The sequence below is a fragment of the Sminthopsis crassicaudata genome, chromosome 2, assembly GCF_048593235.1.
Source record: "Sminthopsis crassicaudata isolate SCR6 chromosome 2, ASM4859323v1, whole genome shotgun sequence".
NCBI classification, from domain to species: domain Eukaryota; kingdom Metazoa; phylum Chordata; class Mammalia; order Dasyuromorphia; family Dasyuridae; genus Sminthopsis; species Sminthopsis crassicaudata.
In genome coordinates, this window is record NC_133618.1 from 414,190,439 (window position 1) to 414,211,867 (window position 21,429).

Here is a 21,429-nt window from a genome sequence, read left to right on the forward strand (position 1 = left end):
TTAGGAAATCTTGATTTTTATTCCAAGCTCTGTGAGACTATGTGACTACAGGTAAGAAGTAATTCACAATGAAATTTTTTAAGTACCTTAGAAATAATCTAATCCAACTTGTATTTTTGAAGACTTTTTATTCATGCCCTGTTTAAAAGGACCGTTAGAAAAGATTACCCAAAATGAAGTAGCCTATTTTACTTTTAGACTGCTTTACTTTCTTACAAGATAAAATCTTAATCACTCTATAATTTCCACTTTTTTTGTACTTCTGATCTGTGGAGATAGGAAGTAAAAGTCTGTGACAACCCTTAGAGTTCTTATAGACAACAAAGCTAAAAAACAGGTATCCTAACTCTACAATTGAGTAAGGAATTCTTGATTCTTTTTGTGTCATGAATGTTTTAGCAATCCAATGGAAATTAATGGATCTTTGGGGGAAAATCAAATGTGTAAAATCTTTAAGATTACAAAGGAAAATTTGCTAAGTTATCTACCTTTGTGTATATAACTTGGGTAAATTAAGTCCTAGAGAATATAGAATTTGGATTTCTACATTGGACACTTAATGTATTCCCAGCCAGGAAGATCATTGTAGATCATTAGTAGTGGGTAGTAAAAATAAGATTAGACCTCGGTTCTGCTTACTCAGCATGTGCAGATTGGCAGCTTGAAGGATTGCAAACTACCCTTGGCTTATGTTGATTTTATTTTCCAAATAATCAGTTACATCCAAATACTTGATATTACAGTTTTACTAGAAGAAATATCCATTTCTATAATGACTATTGGAAGAAATAATAAAATTATGCTGTTCTTTGCTTATGCAGGGTAACACAAATTCCAATGAGCCTTTTAGTGGATTGCTTTGACAATGCAGGGGGAATTAATCATTGCTAAGATTTTTAAAAAACTGGTTAAATTTAGGTTTTTGAGAAAGATCCTTTGTTTACATTTAATTTTTTTACTGTTCTAATTTTATTCTAATTCCCATTTCTCTCATGACCATAAAAAAAAAAGAGTTCAATCCTATAAGGCATTTAACTGAAACTAAAAGAAAACTAGGTTTCATTAAGACTATTATGCCATTTTAAGAATCATCCTTTTTATTTTTCCATCATTGTTGGACTGTTTCACTAAGGTGAATCATTTCCCTTTGGTACTCTAAAATTGGTGAGTAAAACCTATAATGGAATTAGAAAGCTTTATTGACAGTTATTCTGAATTACAGTTTAAAAAAAAAGCAAAAAAAACTTAATTTCCCCTGAAGGCACACTTGAGTTTCACATGATTATGGCCCACTGCTTAAGAAATTAAGAATTCAAGACCTGTTTAAAATGTCCTGCAGAGCAAAATAAGTCCCAAAAAAAGACTCCAGAAAAGTTTCCATTGAGATTCAGAATGTTTCTATGTAAACTACATTTTGAATGCATTCTTTGAAGTCCTATTTAAATGTTTTGTTTGTTTTGTTTTTACAATTCTCATTCAGTTGTAAAGGCAAGCAAAAATTTTCTTCTCTCACATAATCCATTCCTTTTACATTGGCAACATCTTCTAGGCTCCATGGAACAGAGTTAAAAATGGCAGTTTTTATTTTTCAAGACTAGAGAAATCTGGTCCACCTTTACTGTAGTTTCCAGATATTTCTGCTCCACTGAAGTCAAAACCAGGGTTCTGAAAGGAGGAAATAAATAAATTTACATCTTTTATATAAGGTTTATGTATAATAAAAGCAATTTGAAGAATGATCCAGACACTGCTAGGTATTAGGGAATACAACAGTGAGTCAGTCCCTGCTCTTAAGGCACTTAAATTTTATTGCCTGGTTATAATCTACACATTAAAATACAAAATGCATATTAAGTGTGGTTTCAGTGGAGGCAGCAGAAAAGAAATCTTAGAAGGGGTAGTATTCTACCAGAACTTAGAAGGGAACCCTTAGTGATTCCAAGGAGGAATCAAAGGGAGAGTCAATTGGAAGCACAGAGGAATGACATGGAGGCAGGAAGGGGCAAATGATTTAAGCAAGTTTGGTTGGAAGCAGGGTATATGAATGTACTATGTAGTTAGCCTGGAAAGACTAGTTGAAGCAAATACAAGGAATTTTAAGTGCCAAACTTTTGTCCTAAAAGCAATAGAAAATCATTTAAGTATTTTTGAGCTGGACAGAGTTGAAAAGTGGACCACAGATTTGATATGATAGTTGCCTGCACTGAAATGACAGTTGAACCCACGGAGCTAAACAAAATCAAGAAAGTGGATAGAGAAAAAAGACTTCAAGACAGATCTCCAGAGTTTATGCACAGAAGTTAGTGCATCTTGGAAAGGAGACTGAAAAGGAATGGTCTGATATACCAAACAAAAAAGAAAAATGTCAAACACCCAGAAAGAATCTCCAGAAACCCTTGGATTTAGCAATAAAGACTTGACTGATGACCTTAAAGAGAGACCTTTTGACTGAGGATATGGAAATGGAAGTCCTTGTCCAGCTATGTAAACAATGAATTTAGACATTTTAAAAAGTGAAAGAATAGAGACAAAGGTCAGCTTACAAGCATGTTGAGATCAACTGAAGGCTTTTAAAGGACAGGGAGGTTCTGGATACATATAAAGGTGATCGACAAGCATTTCTTATGCATTCAGATCCTAAGATGCTGTGCTAGACTCAGGAGATAGACAGATAAAAAGTTTAGCAAATTAAACTACTTGTATATATAGAATAGATACAAAGTATACATACAAAAGAAATATATACAAAGTAATTGGGGAAAGGACATAAGATTGGAGTTTAAAAAGAAAGGTACATTTACAAGACAGCAGAACAAGGGAACCAATGATTGAAGATAGTGAAAAGTTGAACCAGTTAAAAGATTTCTATGAGGTGGAAAGTGAGATCAAAACTGGAGAATAACCTACAACAACAGAAAGGTGGAGTTTCAGTGAGTACTCAGTATATATTTAGCAAAAGTGAGGTACCAAAATAACTAAAAACAAGAAGTGATGAAGGAGAAACTGAACTGAGGTGGTAAAAGGATCAAGGCTATCTGTGTGGCTTTGGTAGAATGAAGGTACAGATCATAGGAAATGATGCTGATGGGGAATAAAGAATTACTGAGAAGACATCAATATGTAAGCTGAAGTCCTCAAGTATTTGGACAAGAACTGGGATGGAGAAAGACTAATATTAGGAGCCTGGTACTGAACCCTAGGAGAAAAAGAATGGTATGAAATCAAGTTGATAACCACTTTAAAACCTAGTTGAATGACATATTTGGACTAAATGAACTTCATAAGAAAGGTTACTGAATAATGGTACTACGCATGAGCACTTCTAAAGTGAATAAAGCACTAGGTTTTACAAAGACTTCCTATTAAGCCTTAGAGATGTATAGTAACTATTATGTGAACTTATCACATGCTGAATACAGGAATTCACAAATTCATGTGACTTACTTCTTTTTGAAATCTCTCTAGGGTAAGTTTCCTTTGCATTTGGTCCTGTACCCAAGGATCAGCTGCATATTCGGTTTCTAAGAGAGAGGTCCAACAATTTGCTGCATCTCTCTTTGTCTTGGTAAGAACTATTCGAACCATTTTTCTGTCCTCTAAGAGAAAAATTACAAATTATGAAATTATAATTTATCATTGGATTTGGTTTTTCAAAATCCTTACTGTTTTTAAAGATGCAATGACAAAATAATATAGCTTAAAGGAAATTGGGAAGCAATATATGACAAAATATGCCAAACTGAATTTTCAAATGTAGCAAATATCCTTACCTAATGTCCATGTTCCCTCATCAGCTATTGTAGAATCAAAGAGTTTGCCCTGAAAAGAGAAATTTGCAAGATTGCCCCAAAATGTTGCAATTTAATGAATATATAAAATCAGTTTTAAAAGTTTAATGTTTTATTAATGTTTGTATATGTGTATATATACATATGTGTGTATATATATATATATATATCTATATATATATATACATACATACACACACACACACACACACACATACATACATACATACACATATACCTATCAACCACACCATCATTTTTCAATCCTTCCATATTGTCACAAAAAGGCAAAATAGTATAATGGTAAATGTCTTGGGTGTCCCAGTAAATTCTTGACTAAGTTTCAGATTTGCATTGGCAAAGGGAATTTATTAAGCGAATCTTACACCAAGGAAATGACAAATAAAAACCAAAATAAAACAAACTCCAAACACTGCTTTACTAGATTGATGTTGACTCATACTGACAGGTATAAGTCATTGGGATAGACTAAGTGTACTTCTACTATGATACAGTAGTAAATGGTATGGAGATTGAGGAATGTCCTCAGCAGGATCAATTAGGATTTAGGTCATTAAGAAAAATATCCACAGATTAACTGGAGTATAGGTCCTTTTTTTTTTTTTTTTTTTTTTAACCATAAAATTTTTAGTAGTTTAATTCTTATATATAGGAGAGGCTAGAAGAAAAATTTCCTTATAATTTATTGAATGAATTTTTTTTTTAATCATGCCTAACATAAGATAGATGAAACTAAGTAAAACTTGACCAATTAAAAAAATCTCCCTAATTATAAAACTAAGGCATTCTGTTTTTCAACAAATGGGTAGACACTTCAGATCACTTCTTGAGCAAAGTCATAAAATTAGAAAGATTTTATAAAGAATAAGCTTATAACACTTTATAAAGAGATAATTATTTTTTAAAATTCTATGAAACTAGTGCCTGAATAATCCTTAAGAGATGAACATGGGGCCTTGTACTCAATCCAGAAAATCTCTCTCATTAAGACACAAGTGAATGTATGCCTCAACATTCACATCTCCCTTTCCTAAAATAACTTTACTAATAAACAGTTGTCTGTTGGGAAAGCTATAATTAGAATGATTATTAAAGAGATATGTCTAATTAGGAGATTTATAAAAAAAAAATTTCATATAAAATTAAAATGTTTCTAAAAGAACTTACCAACTCCTCCCTCCTCTTTTTAAAACAGCTACTTGCTAGACCAAAAAAACATAACTTTTTTTTTTTTAAACATAACTTTTAAGAAATTTAAGTAAAAGCCTTCTCATCTGGGGAGACATTTATAAAGAAGCCAAAATTTCCTAAGATTTTAAAAAAGGAATCTCTTTTTAGAAGCCATATGAATCCATAAAGGCTGAAATTATTATATAATTTTGTTATAATTCAATGTATTTATTTTGTAGTACTCAAGGTCCTACTGCATTAAAAAAAAAAAAAAAAAAAAAAAAAAGACACCTTGGGAAACTGAATTTAATATACATTAAATATCCAGTATGTACATAGCCTAGAGCCACATAACGGACCTAAGAGTAAGTCCTGATAAGATACTAATCTTAATTTATCTTAAACATCCAGGTAGAGGAAGAAATTTAACTTCATCATATAGATTAAATAAAAGTACTATTTTTCAAGGGAAAAAAGTTCTTTGTCTTGTGTCCCATGAAGTCCCTTTCCAGTTAATAAAAGAAAGGTTATAGAGATATAATATTGTATAGACTTTAGATTCTAAACCATAAGTTTAACGATACTCTTCACAGAAAAAGTACATTTAGAGAAGGTGGTTGGGGAGAGAAAGTTTAAGTTATGTTTGGAACATAATGGCCTTGAGATAATTAGGCAACATGTCCAGCAAAACAGCTGGCAAATGTGAAACAGAAGAACTAAGTATAAAGATTTGAGTCATTTTTATTTGGATCATAGTTGAAACCAAAGCAACTGATAGGAGCAATGAAGTGGTATCAAATTCAAACAGAAATCTCAGCTCGGTAAAGAAATGGTACAACAGAATCCTTTCTAGTTACATATTGATTTAGAATACCTCACATATACATTATCTGTGTTTTACTGCATTTTTGTTTACTTTGTTAAATATTTCCCAATTACATTGTAATCTGGATCCCTGCTTTTGGGATCTGGAGGGCCCAGGAATACATCTTTAAATATGAGAAGAGAGGTGGATGATAAAGAGGCCTGCCCCTGCAGATGAGCATTTGATACATAAGGAGATATTAAAAAAAAAAAAAAATTGAATATTTTAAACTAACTATAATTTATTATTTAAAGGATTTAGCATAATACAGCAGAAAGAGCAATGGATATGGTTGGTGTCAGAAGACTTAGGTTTGAATCCTGGTGCTGCCACAAACTGCCTATGAATGTCACTTTGGGCATGTCACGACCTTAGTTTCCTTTTCGGTAAAATAAGAGAATTAAATGACTTCCAGTTCTAAATCTATGATCCTACGATAATATCTGCATGACTTGGGACAAGTCGGAGGATTTTCTTCATTTCAGTTTTCTCATCTGATTTCTGTTGAGATTCCCTTCTGCTCTAGAGATTATAATATTTGTCTTAAGTGTGGCACGTTTTCTCCAGAACAAATCTTCTCAAGTCCTATCAGTCTATAGCACGGACTGAAGTCAACTTGAAGTTTCTAGAACAAAGAAGTGAGGAATTCATAAGATCCCTCCAAGTCATCATCTAAACGTTCCCATGGTAACTCGGAGCATCTGACAGCTTTGTTTCAGAGAGTAGTACAACGAGGTCTACCAGAAAAGGAGCGATCTCTTTCCTAAACCTAAATCATCCTCTTTGATAAGGATAGAGGGCTAAATCAAGCCACAAGCATGCGGGAAAATAATAAAAGGGCTCGAGGGAAGTTTCTTTTGGAAACGATTAAGAAATTTCCGCCCTTAACCCTGGAAGGGCAAGGAATGAAATCTTATGGAGTAGTTCCGAGTAAAGGAACGGGCACCCAAGGCGCGGTTGAGCTCCGACACAAGGGGTCAGTCCCTTGAGGGTGGGTCCCATGGTATGAGTGAAGGGCCGCCCCTACCTTAAGAATCTCCTGGCCCCGCACAGCTAGCTCCACATGGCGACTTTGCAGGCCGCACTGGATTTCCTGAGCACGAGTGCCCGGTGGTACCTGGACTTCGATGAACACCTCCTCTAGGGTTTGGTACCACTGGCCCCAGGGCGTCCCACAAGGCACCACACCACTTCTCTCCTCAAACGGGGCAGACATGCTTCCCTCGGTTCCCAGCGACTCTCTCAGTGCCAACCAAGAATCCTGGACGCAGGCGCAGAAGCGTTTCTGCACACCCTGCCCATAGGTTATGGCGCACGCGCACAGCTCGGTGAAATTCGAACGGAAACCAGAGTTTTTTCACCTCGGCGACCATTATGTTAACTGTCAGGGGTAGAAGTGAAAGAGCTGAAATTCAGGAGAGATCAACGAGGGAGATTTGCACAAAAAGAACAAATAAGGGAAATATTAGGAAAGAAAAAGATTGAGAGATGGGGAAAGTCAGGCGAAATTCATTACGCTTTCAAATATTCCGTTGAAATGTCGATAAAAAAACTCGTCGATGTACAATGCGCTTGCGTACTCTACATCTTCACACATAGCACCTGAAGCTATTACGGAATGGCGATTACCAGTCCTCTTATTGGCTGAATTCCTCAAACATCGAACTTTGCATGCTTGTTCATCTAATTGGTTGGTTGGAGATTTTTTTGCGCATGCTCTGAAATGATTTCTGGGATGATTGGTGCAGTAGAAGGAATCGATGTTCCGATTGGCTTCTCTAGAGAAGGACGGAGGCCGTGCTGAACTTTTCGAATTTTAGTGAGAGTGTTGCGGTTGCTGGAATGTCTGGTGTGCCTGACGCTTCTTCTCTTTGCTGACATGTCCTTCCCTAAGGCTCCGCTCAAACGCTTCAATGACCCTTCGGGTGCGTATAGAGGAGAGCCTGAGAAATCTCCAAGTGGGGAAGCTTCCAGTGACTAATTTGGAGTCAAAAGCTAGGGTGTTTTTTCTTTGCTCATGACCTAAATGAATGAGGGAGCACTGAGAAATGGGTACCCTGAAGGACCCTTAGAAACCTGACTTGCTTCTAAATTAATACTCTTGATAGGAGTTTATGAAGGGAGAACAAGTGGTGATATTTATTTTAAGCTTTCAGTAAACTGTATCAGAGGTTGTAAGGCTTGGGTTCTGAAGCTAATTCTGAGCTAGGCCCGATATGCGCGCGCAGGCTCTTGTCCTTAAGTCCTTAGGGAGTCGGATGTAAACGTAGTTTATGGACCCTTCCCTGAATAAAGTTTTTACATACATAAATTAAAATACGTAATATTTCAAAGGAAACAAATTACATTGAAACACAGATACAAAAATTTTTTTTTCTAATTTTTAAACATTTTTATTTAAAGTTTTGAGTTTCAAATTCTATCCTTGAGGTGAGCAATCAGATACAGGTTATACGTGTGCAATCTTTTAAGAAATTTCCATATTTGTTATTTTGTACAATAGACACGGCTAAGAGAAAAAAGTGAAAATGAAACATAGCATGTTTCAGTTTCTCTGGAGGGGGATAGTATTTCTTTGGGATTGTTTTCTGTCATTGTGTAGTTGAGAGTAGCTAAATTATTCACAATTTTTCATCAATTAATCTTGCTGTTACTGTGTAAAACTTTCTCCTGATTCTGTTCACATCACTATTGTAAGTCTTTCCAGATTTATGAAGTGTTGTTTTTCTTATAATTGTGACTTTTATGTCAGAAATGTTGATGTTACATTTCTTTTGGCTTAAGTCTTCATCTACCAACTCCCTCACTTGTAAGTGTATTTGCCACAAACTAAAACTAACAGCTATAAGTTTGTTGCAACAAAACCTTAGTAATCCAAGTTTCCACAACAAAAGGACTTGTATTTCTCAGGCTTAAATAAAATAGTTCTACCTATTCTCAATAACAAGAAACAGCTGGGTTTTTTAATGTGAAGAAAAACAAATGAGCAGCTTTATTTTTAAAATGTCATTTTTACTGTTAATAATCTATTCATTTACCATATCTCATCCTATAAATTTGATGAATAAATCAAACATGAGTGTTTGATTTTATTTATTCTAGGCTGTGCACCATCTCCAGGAGCTTATGATGTCAAAACTTCAGAAATACCCAAAGGACCTGTATCATTTGAGAAATCACAACGATTTAGGCGGCATCAGGGTAATAATACTTTCCAAAATGAAAGGGACAAGCTAAAATTTTTTTTCCAATCTTTCTAAATTAGTAATTTTTTTTTTCCTTCTAAAATTACTTTGCATTCAGTTATCTGTGTGGAAGTTGTTTTTCTTTCAGTAGAATTTAAACTCTTTGAAGACTGGGAATGTTTCTTTTTTTGCCTCTGCATCCCTAGCACTACATAGTGGAATCATTTAATAAATGTTTGACTAATTGAGTAATAGCCTAAAGTTTTAAAATTTAAAACCTATTTATATTTTAGAGAGATGTCTGGATGTTTCTGAGAACTAAACACTGAAGCTGTAGGCAATTATTATGTACAAAATTGAATGAATTATAAAGGCAAAGATTGCTCACTATTTGACATACTTTATGACTGCAATTACTAAAATTAGCATATAATCTAGTTATATTAAGGCATATGGATGTAACTGAAGTGATTTTACCTTTTTATAGTCATCTTTTTCCCTGACTCTTTTATTCCTAAAAGGTTTAGTCAGGATACAATTAGGAACTGTCAATAAAAAGAAAAATAAAATTTTGATTAATGATTTAGAATTTAAAATATTTAAATCTTCCACTGTTGAGAAATATGTGGTAACCTTTGTTTAAACTTTATTTTTTATAGCAGCTTCTATGGAAACTCAACAAAGTATTAATTATGACAAAAATAGGCCTATGTCCACAACAGCAAACAATCTGAAACCTTTGAGATTAAAGGTAAGAAACTTTACTTGATAGGTATTAACTAAAATAATGAAAGATACTGTTGACTGAGAACTGCTGTTCAATAAGAATCTATTCCAGGATCTTCTTAATTTTCTACTTAAGACCATCAGTACAAGTTCTGTTCTAGCCATAGTCATATTTATTTTGTTAAAATGTGATTATTAATTCCAAATGGTCTCACGCTTTCAGTTATTTTCATGAAATGATTTGAGATTTCACAATTAATTATTGAGCATCCTTTATTTATATAGTTCTGGTTGGTTCCTTCTACTTTGTTAGTCTTAATGTTTAGAAAACATTCCCTCTGTACCAAAAGTTTAAAACTTTTAATTTTTCCTAAGGACTTGTAGCTTCTCCAGGTATAGGAAATTTGTTAACTCCAGCACAAATCTGTTGTATGACTACTTCTGTCTTTCATTTATTATCTGTCTTTCAGTTTCATCCTTAAATATCCTTGGACATACTTTGTTTAGTTGGGGTTCTCACCAAGATGCACTGTTGCTTCTCACTATTTTATGAAGTGATACTGCCCATAACTGCTCATAACTTTTAACTTTACAATGAATAAATTTTCATCTCCTTTCAGATTTATATTTTTATTTAAATATTTATATTAAGCTGACCTTTGATTTTAAAAGTCAGTGATCTAGTTGATCCAAGAATGATTCCTAAAGTGATGAGTCTTTTTCTGTATGTTAAAAAAAAAAAAAAAATCAATATCATTGCTTTGTATTATATGTTTTTCATGTCCAGTACAATGTATTTTTTTTTTCCCTCAAAGAAGATATTCATTATATATAGGCCTGAGGCTTCCATATAGTCTATAAAGATCTTTGACCACATTCGTTGTTTCTAAACCATGTTTACCCGTGTATTTTTGGGCCATAATTCCTGTACTCACCTTTGTATTGAAGACATCTGTTACCAAGTATGTATTGATTGAATGTGGAAGGTCTTATCTAATTAACCATACTCTTCATACTTAATACATTAGAATATGTAGCCACATAAACTATAAATTGTTTTCATAGTCTTTTTGTAAACATTTATCATGAGCACTTAAATACACATGAAATTGTATTTGGATATCTGATGAAACCAATTCTGCAACCTTCTTTACTTGCTACTCCAAGGTGAATCTGTAAACCATCCTTCCATTTAGCTGTAATTGTATTTTCTGGTCTCATTTACGGCAATAATGTCAAGATTGATAGAATTCCATTCCTCTAGTACTATGTCTACTTCCTGATTATTGAATATAGATATTAGGGGCAGCTACATAACACAGTGGATAGAGCACCAGCCCTGGAGTCAGGAGGACTTGAGTTCAAATCTGGTCTGAATACTTAACACTCACTATTAGCTATCTGAACCTGGACCAATTACTTAATCCCAACTGTCTTAAAACACACATACACACACACACACACACACACACACACACACACACACACACACACACACATTTAGAATATCAACATCTGAACTGATGTTATTAAAAAAAAAAAAAAAAAAAAAAAAAAGCTCCAAACATAATTTTCAACTTTTCAGTTCCCATTGTCTTCTATTCTGCTGTAAGTGCTAAAACGAGAAGAGACAGCATAGGACTAAAGGACATTTTGAGGTTTTCTTTTTTTCTTGGGTGACCAAAGAATTTATTATGCAGCCAGCCTCTTGCCAGTGTGCTGCTATGATGCTCCTCAGAATCCAGGCACAGGCTGTCACTGGAATCCTCTGCAAGTCTTATGAAAGCTTGCTTGTGCTTACACAGCATGGCTGAGCACAGCTTTGAAGACCTCAGTTTTACCTCTGTTGTGGTAGAGATTGATGAGTTCTCCAAGTACAAAATAAGTCTATAAAGTCATTAACTTCATAAATTATGCTTACTATTTATTGCCTCTTTTGATATAACAGACAAAATCTCAAAGGGATATTAAAGAGCTGAAAAAGCTAAAGATGCAAGAAAAAGAGGTAAGGAAAAAATATTTTCAGTTCTTTAAATACAAAACAAAGTTATCTGAAAAATAAGTTCTTATTGATATCTTTTGTTTTTACATTGCCTAGATTTCCGTCTGTATTCTTTCCCGCACTTTTCTAGAAGGAAACTGCAAAGAGGTTTTGTGTGTGTGTGTGTGTGTGTGTGTGTGTGTGTGTGTGTGTGTGTGTGTGTGTGTGTGTGTGTGTGTGTGTGTGTTGAGGGGAAGGGATCAGGATAGAAGTAGGTAATGAAGGGATTTGAACACCTAATAAAGGTCCAGAGGACTCATTGAAGTTTATTGGGGGGAGAGGAGAAAAGATCAGAAATGCACTTTAGAAAAATGACTTTGACATCTTAGTAGAAGATATACTTGTGTAGGCAGACTTGTGTTAGGGAGACATTAACAGGCTTTTGCAGTAGTCAGGGCATGAGGTGATGAGGACCTATCCAGGGTGCTAGTATCAGAGGAAAGAAGGGGGTGTTTTTGAAAGATGTAACAAAGGTAAAATTGGTAGGTTTTGACAATAGGTTGAATAAGGCAGGAAAAAGAGAGTGAGAAGTAAAGCATGAAACTTTGGTTGTGAGCCTGGGTGATTGTGTCTGATACTACCTTAACACTTAGAGAAATTAGGAAGAGGGGAGGACTTGAGGAGTAAAGAAAATTACTTCAGTTTTATACATGTTGAGGGTCTGTGAGATATCCAGTGTGAGATGTAGATAGTCAGAGGTATGAAACCAAAAGTTAATTCAAGAGGTTAGTCTGGATACTAATCATTAGCAGAGAGAAATGATAATTTACGTTCAAGAAAGCTAATGAAATCACCAAGTAAAATAGAATAAAAAGAGAATAAAGCCCATAATATCTTTTAAATCAGTCAAAGTTAGTGAGCAAGATTTGGATGAAAATCTAACAAAGTTAAACTGAGGAGGAGTGGTCAGAAAAAAAGGAAAACCAGGAAAGTGTATCTCAAACACCTATAAGAAAATATCAAGGCAAAGAGTGTTAATGATTGCAGAGAGAGCAAAATGGATGAAGACTGAGAAAAGACCGTTAGATTTGTCAGTTGGTTGATAATTATGGGGATAGCAGTTTTAATTGAAGTATGAAGTCAAAAGCCAAATTTCTTAGAAAATTAAGGAGAGAGTGAGAGGGAAGGAGATAGAAGTACTTATTATAAACAGTTCTCAAGGAATTTAGCCATAAAGAGAGGAGAAATATGAGATAATAGTGGGGATGAATAGATCAAGCAAGGATTTTAGAAGATATGTGAGACATGTGCATGTTTATAGGCAGTAGGAAAGCAGTAGACAGAGATTGAAGATTGGTGAAAGAGTGGGTAAACTACTGGAGAATATAGGATGAATGTCATATCTCTAGAGGGCTTTGCCTTAGCAAGGAGAAGGGCTTCCTTATATGAGATAGTTTAGAATAATATGGAGACTGTTTGTATCTCTAGCTATTAATATAATTTCTTTTTCCATAATAACTACTCAATAAATATTTATGAGGTAGCAATTGTTTCAGTTATTACTAATAAAAAATACCATATACATTTAAGAAGTTGTGGTCAATGAAAAATAATTTTCATGAGATATATTGATTCAAAAATATTTTTGTGGGCTATTAGATGAAAATTTGTGGTTAAACAATAAGAATAATGGCATAATGACAAATATGGAAATACGTTTATAAGAAGTGCATGTGTTTAACCTATATTGGATTGCTTGCTGTCTTGGGAAGGAGGGAGAGAGGAAGAAAAATTTGGAATTCAAGATTTTGTAAAGCTGAATGTTGAAAACTATCTTTGTATACATTTGGGAAAATAAAATACTATTCAATGGGGGGGAGGGTAAATGAATAATAGAATAGCAATTATCAGTATAATAGCTTTTTGTATGATCTTATAAGTAAGAATATTTTTTAAGGAATTAGAGAAGGTAGTGTCATATACTAAAAAAAAGCCCTGAATTAGACCCTAGAACAGTTCTAAATCTATTTCAGCTACTTACAAATAGCTGTGTGACCTTGAGGAAGTTATTCCTGCTCTGGTATTATTTCCTTAAAATTATCTCATAAGATCCCTTTCAACCATACGTCTTATGTACATGAATATGTGGGTATTTAAACTGCCTAACTGTATCTAGAAGTGAGACCTTGAACTCTGATAAATTCTCCTGTAAAACTGCTTAAGTCCTGTTCGGGGTGGAAATGGTAATTATGATCTGTTCAAATGGTTAAAACTACTTTGTAATAGGTAAGAAACATCTAAAGTAAAAGAACATATTGTGGGAAGTTAAGAGTAATTGATTAAAATAGATAGAATTTAGGTTTTGTTGTTATATACAATTCAGTTTGTGTGCATTTGCATATGTGGAAGTTATTTTTCATTCATTTGATTCTAGATACGTGCCCTGGTACACGAACGTGGAATACAAGATAAACATCTTCAAAATCTGGAAGCAGAGTTTGAGAAGATGGAAGCAAAGCTAAATATAGCTGTCAGAGAGAAAACATCTCTCTTAGCAAATATTGCATCTTTGGAAAAGCAGCTTATTGAATTAACTAAAGCTAATGAACTACTAAAAATAAAGGTATTTAGGCCTTACATTTAAGTTCAAATTATTTTTGCCAGTAATGTTAATTGAAAAATTTTAATTACTAAGATTAGTCAAGTATAAAGCTATTTTAGTGGTGATTTTTCATAAAAATTTTATTTTTTAATAATATTTTAAGTAATTTTATTGAATATTTGCATTACTTTAGAAATAGTCATGCTTTACAAATGAAAAATATATTTATGTACCCTACAAGATTTGGGTTTGGAGATGTCAGAAAGGGTTTTTTGTTTTATTATTTCAGTGGCACATGCCATTGCAACCTATAAGACACATTGTGGCAACCATTAAGTAATTCTTTCCTTCCCTCTCCCCACTTAAATAAGAATGACTGAAGACTGAAAGGATTTAGGATCAAAACATAATTTGTCCAATATTTATTGAGGAGCTACTATGTAAAAGACATTGTTAGGTAGACAATGCTTTGGAATTAATACATATGCAGAATTTTAGAATTTCTATCACAAATTATTAGCATTTATATCATAATTGAGGTTTTTTTTTTTCTCTTTTTATATAGTTTATATCTTAATTTAGTTTTTTTAAATAAATAATGCTATATATATATATATATATATATATATTAATTTGCTCATTACAACAATCCTGTGAGTTAAGTGCTATTATTATCTTTATTTTATAGAGGAGGAAACTGACACACATCAAGGTTAAGTGATTTACCCAGGGTTACACAGTTAATAAGTGTGAGGCAGGCTTTGAACTGAGGTCTTCTGAACTTCAGGTAACACACAGTATACTGTGTCACTTAACTACCTCACTATCATAGTTTCTTATTTAACATATGCATACATTTTTTTCCTTCAGATAGTTTTGTTCTGGTACATATCAGTCTTAATTTGGTCAGTGTCTCAGGTGTTTTTCTTCAGTTTGAGAAACCTTTGTAGTAGGGAATAGCTTGGTAATCAACTATCTTTCTTCATACCTTTCCATCCTTGAACTTAAGAGAAATTTAAAAACAGCACCAGATGGAACAGGAAGACACTGATAAATACAACCCCCTTATTTTACTGATGAGAAACTTAAGACCCAGAGTGCCTAAATGAATGGTTCAGTTTCACCAGAATGGGTAGGGACAGAGTTGAATGGCAAACCCAGGTTTTCATCTTTAGTTCCTTTCTACTCTACTATAACTTTTTTTCTGACTTTTAACAAAAATCTACATTTCTTCTCTCCTACTTTCTTTTCTCCTTCTGAGTGTCTTGCTAAGTTCCTAAGTATTTGTTGAATAGAGCTTTATTCTCAACTGTGGAATTTTAAAAATATTTCTTTTTAAAAAGTTACTGAAGGATTTTTTTTAGCCTTCTGTGACTGATTTCACATGGGCCAATGTACCAAAATAAGGAAAATTACCTATTAATGATTTCAAGAGAGAATTACAATTGCAGGGATTATATATATAGTTACTGAACAAGTTTGGTACCAAAAAACAATTTAAGGAGTTTAACTTAACTGATTTCTGAAAAGCTCTGTCCATATTTTAATAATTTTGAAAACTGTTAACAATCATAAATCCTTCCCTATGAAGATGCTTGTAGTTAGAAAAAGGTAAAGATTTCCATGAGAACTCTTTTCTGTTCGGATTCATAACTAAAAATATTTATATTCCATGTTTGTACAACATCTCTGATCAGTTGGAACCAATCAAAAGACATCTACAAGAAAATCGCCTTAGTTTGTAAACATTTCTTAGAATTCAAATTTTCTATATTAGGATTTGAAAATTAGAGAATGGATTTTAGGTACCCTGAAATGGTTATTTTACCTATAAAGAAAAATTTTAAGAATTTCCTAAAATCATTCTTTACTTAATGATCTAAATGCAACTCCATTAAATCTTGATTCAGATTGACTTTGCTTGTCACATACATAGAGCTGAAGTGGGTATTTTGAATTGGTAGTGTTTTAAGGAGGCAGTACACATGCTTTGGAATCTTAAAAAGAAAAGTACAAACATAGGGTTAGTTATTGCCTAAGCAGCCTCTAAGCAACATATCAAGATATCCACTAGTACATGTGATAAAATAAAGAAAGGTGAGATATTCTGTATGATCAGTAAAGAAGTATAGTCAACTGTTCTGACAACTCTCAGCTGACAGTTGCCATTGCAAGATATTGGAGAAGTGTCAACGATAGTTGACCATAGTTAGATAGACAAGAAACTGCCATGTGATATTTAATAATTATATGTAGCTAAAATACTTCTGAATTTTAAATTGCTTTTAGTTTTCTGAAGATGGTAACCAGAAGAAAATGAGTCATCTAAGTTTAGAGTTAATGAAACTGAAGAATAAGATTGAAGCAAAGAAGAAGGTGAATATTGTCTTCAAGCTTGTTCTGTTAAGACCATAAGCGCTTTTTCCTATTACAAACTGTAAATTTTATTGTTTAGAATGTTGCTGATAAACAAGAAGGGATGGAAATCAAACTACATATAGCACAAAAGAACCTTCATGATTCTCAAGGAAACCTGGCACAACTTGACGAAAAACTGTAAGTTGGTAAAGTAGAATCTAAAGGCCTTTTCTGTTATGGTTGAGTAATGTGCCTGTCTAGCCATGGGCAAATCCAGTTTAAATTAAAATTTCCATTGGACCATTTCACCATTTCTCTACATGTTTATGACCCATTGGGTATTTCCCAGACTCTCTTCCAACTGGAATGCTTTTTTCCCTTATTTATTTGTATACTTATAGATGAAATGATTTCATTAATGTTAAGATCCATCCAGAGAGTTCAGATTATACTCTGATTCACATTTGATAACCTTATGAATAGCAGTTCTGACTCTTATAGATGTGTAACTTTCTCCATAGGTTCTGAATTCTTCTAAAAGTGTTTACTTTAAACTGTTCAGAAGGTTATGCATTGATCTTAGATCATAACCTGACAATATATGTAATTTTAGAAAATCTTTAATTTAAAACCAAAGTTTACCTTTGCCATAATTTTTATTCAGAATATAATAAAAACATTGTGTCTCACCATTTCTTGTAGGATTACTACAGAAAAAGAAAAGACTGAAGAAAAATTAGAAATTGAAAATTTCTTGGAATATATTACAGAAGTAAGGTAATGTCTTTATAAATGTTTCTTTTTTTAATAAAATATGAAACAATATCTAATGGAACTTGTATTCTAAACTTGTAATTCTTCTAAATTTGTTTTAATGAAGCTCTACATCAGATCAATTGGAGAAATATAAGTTGGATATTGTCCAATTGGAAAAGACCTTGAATCAGAAGAATCAAGAGATTTTGATCCTTAAGCAGTCTCTGGATGAAAATGTGAATGTGTTATCAAAAAAAATTAAAGACCTGAACACTAGATGTCAGATGCTTGAAAACCAAAAAGGTACAGTCACTTATTCACAGAAATGATAACTTAAAATTTGCAACCAAAAAAAAAAAAAAAGAAAGAAAAAGAAATAGTGTTACATAAAGCTTGAATGATCAGTGAAATAAAATAAAAAGTAACTTATGGACTATTTTTCAAAACCTTTAAGCCTCTAATGCTAATTTTCTGATAGTGAGAACATAAATGACTTGAATATAATTTGTTAATACTGCTTAAAAACATAATTTTTGATTTTCTGGTGGCATGATAAGCAAATTACATTTTTAGTCAATTTATTAATTAAAGATTTTTCAAATCCACAAAATGTTCTAACAAACTTTTCTACTTATAACTATAGTATTATACCATAGTAATTTTATCATTAAGTTTAAATTTTTTCTAACTTTGGTAATTTATTCTTGTCATTAATATCTGTAGAAAGATTCCTTTTAGTATTTTTAAAGAGGTTTAAAAAAAAAACACTTCCTGTATATACAGTATAACAGTTATCAATATTAACTAATTTTCTTCTCCCAAAATATCTTGTCAATTTAATTAGTACTAGAGTTACATTTCTTTTCAATTACTGAATTATTCAGATTTTTTTTTTTTTTCTCATTTGGTCTGAACCAGTAAAAATTTACTGTGATAATTATTCCTGAAGACCTAAATGAATGTATCATATAGTTCTTGAAGAAACAGATGAGGTAATTCAGAGTATTTAAAGCAGTTTAGATTTTTTAAAAAATTAACAATTGGATATATTTAAACAGTAAAGAGAGCTCAATGAACTATTAATGTGAGACTGTATTCATTCAAATATATTTTTTATTTAGTCATAATATTTTAGAAATGTCTTTTTATAGAGGAACTTATCAAGGAAGACAAAGAACAGGAAGAAAATCTCAATGCTGAGATACTAAGCTTGAAAGAAAGATTAACTCTAGAAAAACAAGAAAATGAAAAGCTAAAACAAAGACAGACAGAAAGTGATTTACATCTGCAACAAGAGCAGGTAAGTACTTCCTTGTTCTCTAAGATGTAGAAATATTATTCTTTCTTAAATCCTAATGTTTTATGTTGCTTGATTCTATCTAGATATACATCTTTCAAATGTTGTTTATTAATACATAAGAATAATTTAAGATAATGTTGTTTGCCATAGGAATTGTCTTCTTGTCTTAAACAAAGGCTTTGTCTATTCCAAGAAGAGTTAATTAATGAGAAAAATCTTTTTCAAGAAGAATTAAAAGAAGCATTTAGTGAGCTAGATAAATTGGAACAAAAGGATGAGCAGGCTAAAAGGCTCGTGAAGCAATTGGAACAAGAGAACGCATCCAAAGCTAAAGAGCTCCAACTCTTAGAAGAAAAGATTAAAGGGTTTGTAGACTCTTGAGTTAAATTTTAAAGTTGAAATTAATAATTTGAACAACTATTTTATGCCTTTGTTCTTTTGCTCTACATATTTTAACAGTGATCTCTTGAGAAAGAGGCAAGTTCTGAGTTTATTTGGTTTCTTGAAATTTCTATAGAAAGAATACAGCTCTGCAAGTTGGAACACCCAAGTTCTAGTCCTATTTATAATGATAAATTAACACATTCATCTCAAATCACTTAACCTAACTGGGCTAAAGTTTATTGTAAAATGGGAGGCACAAACTAAGTGATTTCTAAGGCCCCTTTTGGCTCTAATAGTATCAAATTATTGGGAAGATTAGTGATTAATTAATTCTATTGTTAATGTCTTTCTTATATTTTTCAAACACATTTTGTAATTGAAGTTTCTTCTATTGTAGTTTTTATTTTAGCTCTGTCTTATTTCCCAAATGATTTTAGGTTTAATAGTGAGTATATTTTCAAACCTAAAAACTTATCTTTTGGGCTATTTTTATCCATTTTTAATATTTTGAGAAGCATATGAAACTTCAAAGTGCTGATTTTTAAAGGTTTTCATTCCATTTTTGTTTTATAGCTCTTTTCTCAGGTCCTTGAGTAATAACAATACCTAGGAGAAATTATCATTATAAGGATGCCTAAAGCCTTCTAATAATTTGAGAAACTTTTTCAGTAAAACATCTTTAAACCAAGTATTTCTTTTTTGTCATCTCAGTCTTCTGCATAATTTAACTCCAGCAATTATTCCTGAGTCTCTCTTTGGCAAAAAACAAGTAAACAAAAATAGTTTTTAATCTTTTTTTTTTCCCCCTAGAAAACAGGATGAAATTGAGAAAAGCAATGAAGCCTTTCTGCACTGGCAGAAAAAGTACAACGATACATTACAAAATCTTAAAGAAGTCACTGCTGAATTTGAAAGGTATTTTGTCCACCACCCAGTTTCTCAAATTTTAATCCAACTTATGTTAAACCTGCACTAGAAACATAGTGGTAAAAGATGAACACTGAAAGAATGACATCCCAACTACTATTATTTTTAAAATATTTGAACTTTTAGTTGTCTCTATACAACTCAACTGTATATTCCCCTTTTCTGTCCTATGTGCATCAAATAGGTTTTGAATTATGCAAGTTGGCAGGATAATTGCTTGTCATAATACAGTGGTTCAAAAGAATTGTCTAATTTTTTTGTTTGTTTGTTTTTTGTGGGGGGGATTAAGCCATAAAGGATCAGTGGCTGAAGAAATGGCAAATCTTAGGTATAAGAATTCATCACTACAGAAAAAGACTTCTGAGGCAGAACAAACAGTTGAACTTATGCAGCAGCAAATGGTGGAGGTTCAGCATACTAAAAATAAAAAGGATGAAGAACATGCAAGGTAGGATCACCTACATTTAATTACCCCAGGGAGAAAATGCTAAATACCATGCTTATTACATAAGACTTGTTACATTTCATTAGCATTTCAAAATAGTTATAATATCATCTATGTGGTACTTCTTTCACCTATTTGGATTGTAAGTCCTTCATGTCTTATTAGATGGCTTCAGTAATTTGCATTGTGAACCCAGAACTCTTACTAGATCTCTCTCTCCTTATGAGAGGCATTAGGAAAGATTTATTTAGGGACTTTTTTGTTATAAACCAGTTAGTTCAGTCAGTGAATTGCTGTACGGGGTATTGGTAAGTTTATAAGATTTTATTTTTCTTTTGTGAATTTAAACATTCAACTTTTATCATAATTAAATGAAACTTAAAAATCACAGGAGGATGTGTACCTTTCAGTTTCATATGAAGGAATAGAATATTTATTTAATTTTATATCTGCTTCAAATCTAAGGATGCTTCTAGACGTGCAGAGTAAACTGGCACTTAAAGAAGAAGAAATAAAAGAAATAACAGCTTCTTTTCTAGAACAGATATCCAATTTACAGAACAAACTCAAGCAACAAAGTGAAGATTTTAAGAAACATCTTGAGATGGAAGAAACAAGGTAATATCTTACAACACATCTATTTCTTATATTAGAAATATGTTGATTTCTGTTATTTAGTCTATTTTCCTTTTCATTTAAGCAAAACTGGAGAAAAAACTATGGAATTAAAGGAAGAAGTGAAAAAATGGCATCTTCTTTATGAAGAACTTTATAACAAAACAAAACCTTTTCAGGTTTGTTCACTATAAATTTAAATAGTTACTTTTCATTGTCTTAGAAATGTTTAATGCTCGTTATTTATAGCTATGATGTAAGATACTGCAAAGAAGATTCTTTACCTATCAGTTTGAAGTCTTTTTT

The 21,429-nt window shown here is 32.5% G+C and overlaps 2 protein-coding genes across 2 annotated transcripts in view; one reads left to right on the forward strand and one right to left on the reverse strand.

Annotated features, from left to right (window-relative positions):
* NUDCD2 (NudC domain containing 2) lies at positions 1-7,460 on the reverse strand. Its single transcript, XM_074292005.1, has 5 exons — positions 7,361-7,460; positions 6,872-7,225; positions 3,771-3,819; positions 3,445-3,596; positions 1-1,665 (listed from the first exon to the last, which is right to left on the reverse strand). Exons 2-5 carry the CDS (start codon positions 7,058-7,060, stop codon positions 1,582-1,584), a joined length of 474 nt encoding a protein of 157 aa, XP_074148106.1. The 5' UTR covers positions 7,061-7,225; positions 7,361-7,460; the 3' UTR covers positions 1-1,581.
* The window catches only part of HMMR (hyaluronan mediated motility receptor), a 20,812-nt gene continuing 6,835 nt past the window's right edge, over positions 7,453-21,429 (forward strand). Inside the window, exons 1-15 of the mRNA XM_074292002.1 lie at positions 7,453-7,769; positions 8,947-9,045; positions 9,689-9,780; positions 11,704-11,760; positions 14,171-14,359; positions 16,628-16,714; positions 16,794-16,894; positions 17,399-17,473; positions 17,577-17,755; positions 18,604-18,752; positions 18,903-19,117; positions 19,947-20,051; positions 20,353-20,511; positions 20,974-21,126; positions 21,209-21,302. Coding sequence (XP_074148103.1) covers positions 7,724-7,769; positions 8,947-9,045; positions 9,689-9,780; positions 11,704-11,760; positions 14,171-14,359; positions 16,628-16,714; positions 16,794-16,894; positions 17,399-17,473; positions 17,577-17,755; positions 18,604-18,752; positions 18,903-19,117; positions 19,947-20,051; positions 20,353-20,511; positions 20,974-21,126; positions 21,209-21,302 — 1,800 coding nt within the window. The 5' untranslated portion in view covers positions 7,453-7,723. The remainder of the gene's footprint in view (positions 7,770-8,946; positions 9,046-9,688; positions 9,781-11,703; positions 11,761-14,170; positions 14,360-16,627; positions 16,715-16,793; positions 16,895-17,398; positions 17,474-17,576; positions 17,756-18,603; positions 18,753-18,902; positions 19,118-19,946; positions 20,052-20,352; positions 20,512-20,973; positions 21,127-21,208; positions 21,303-21,429) is intronic.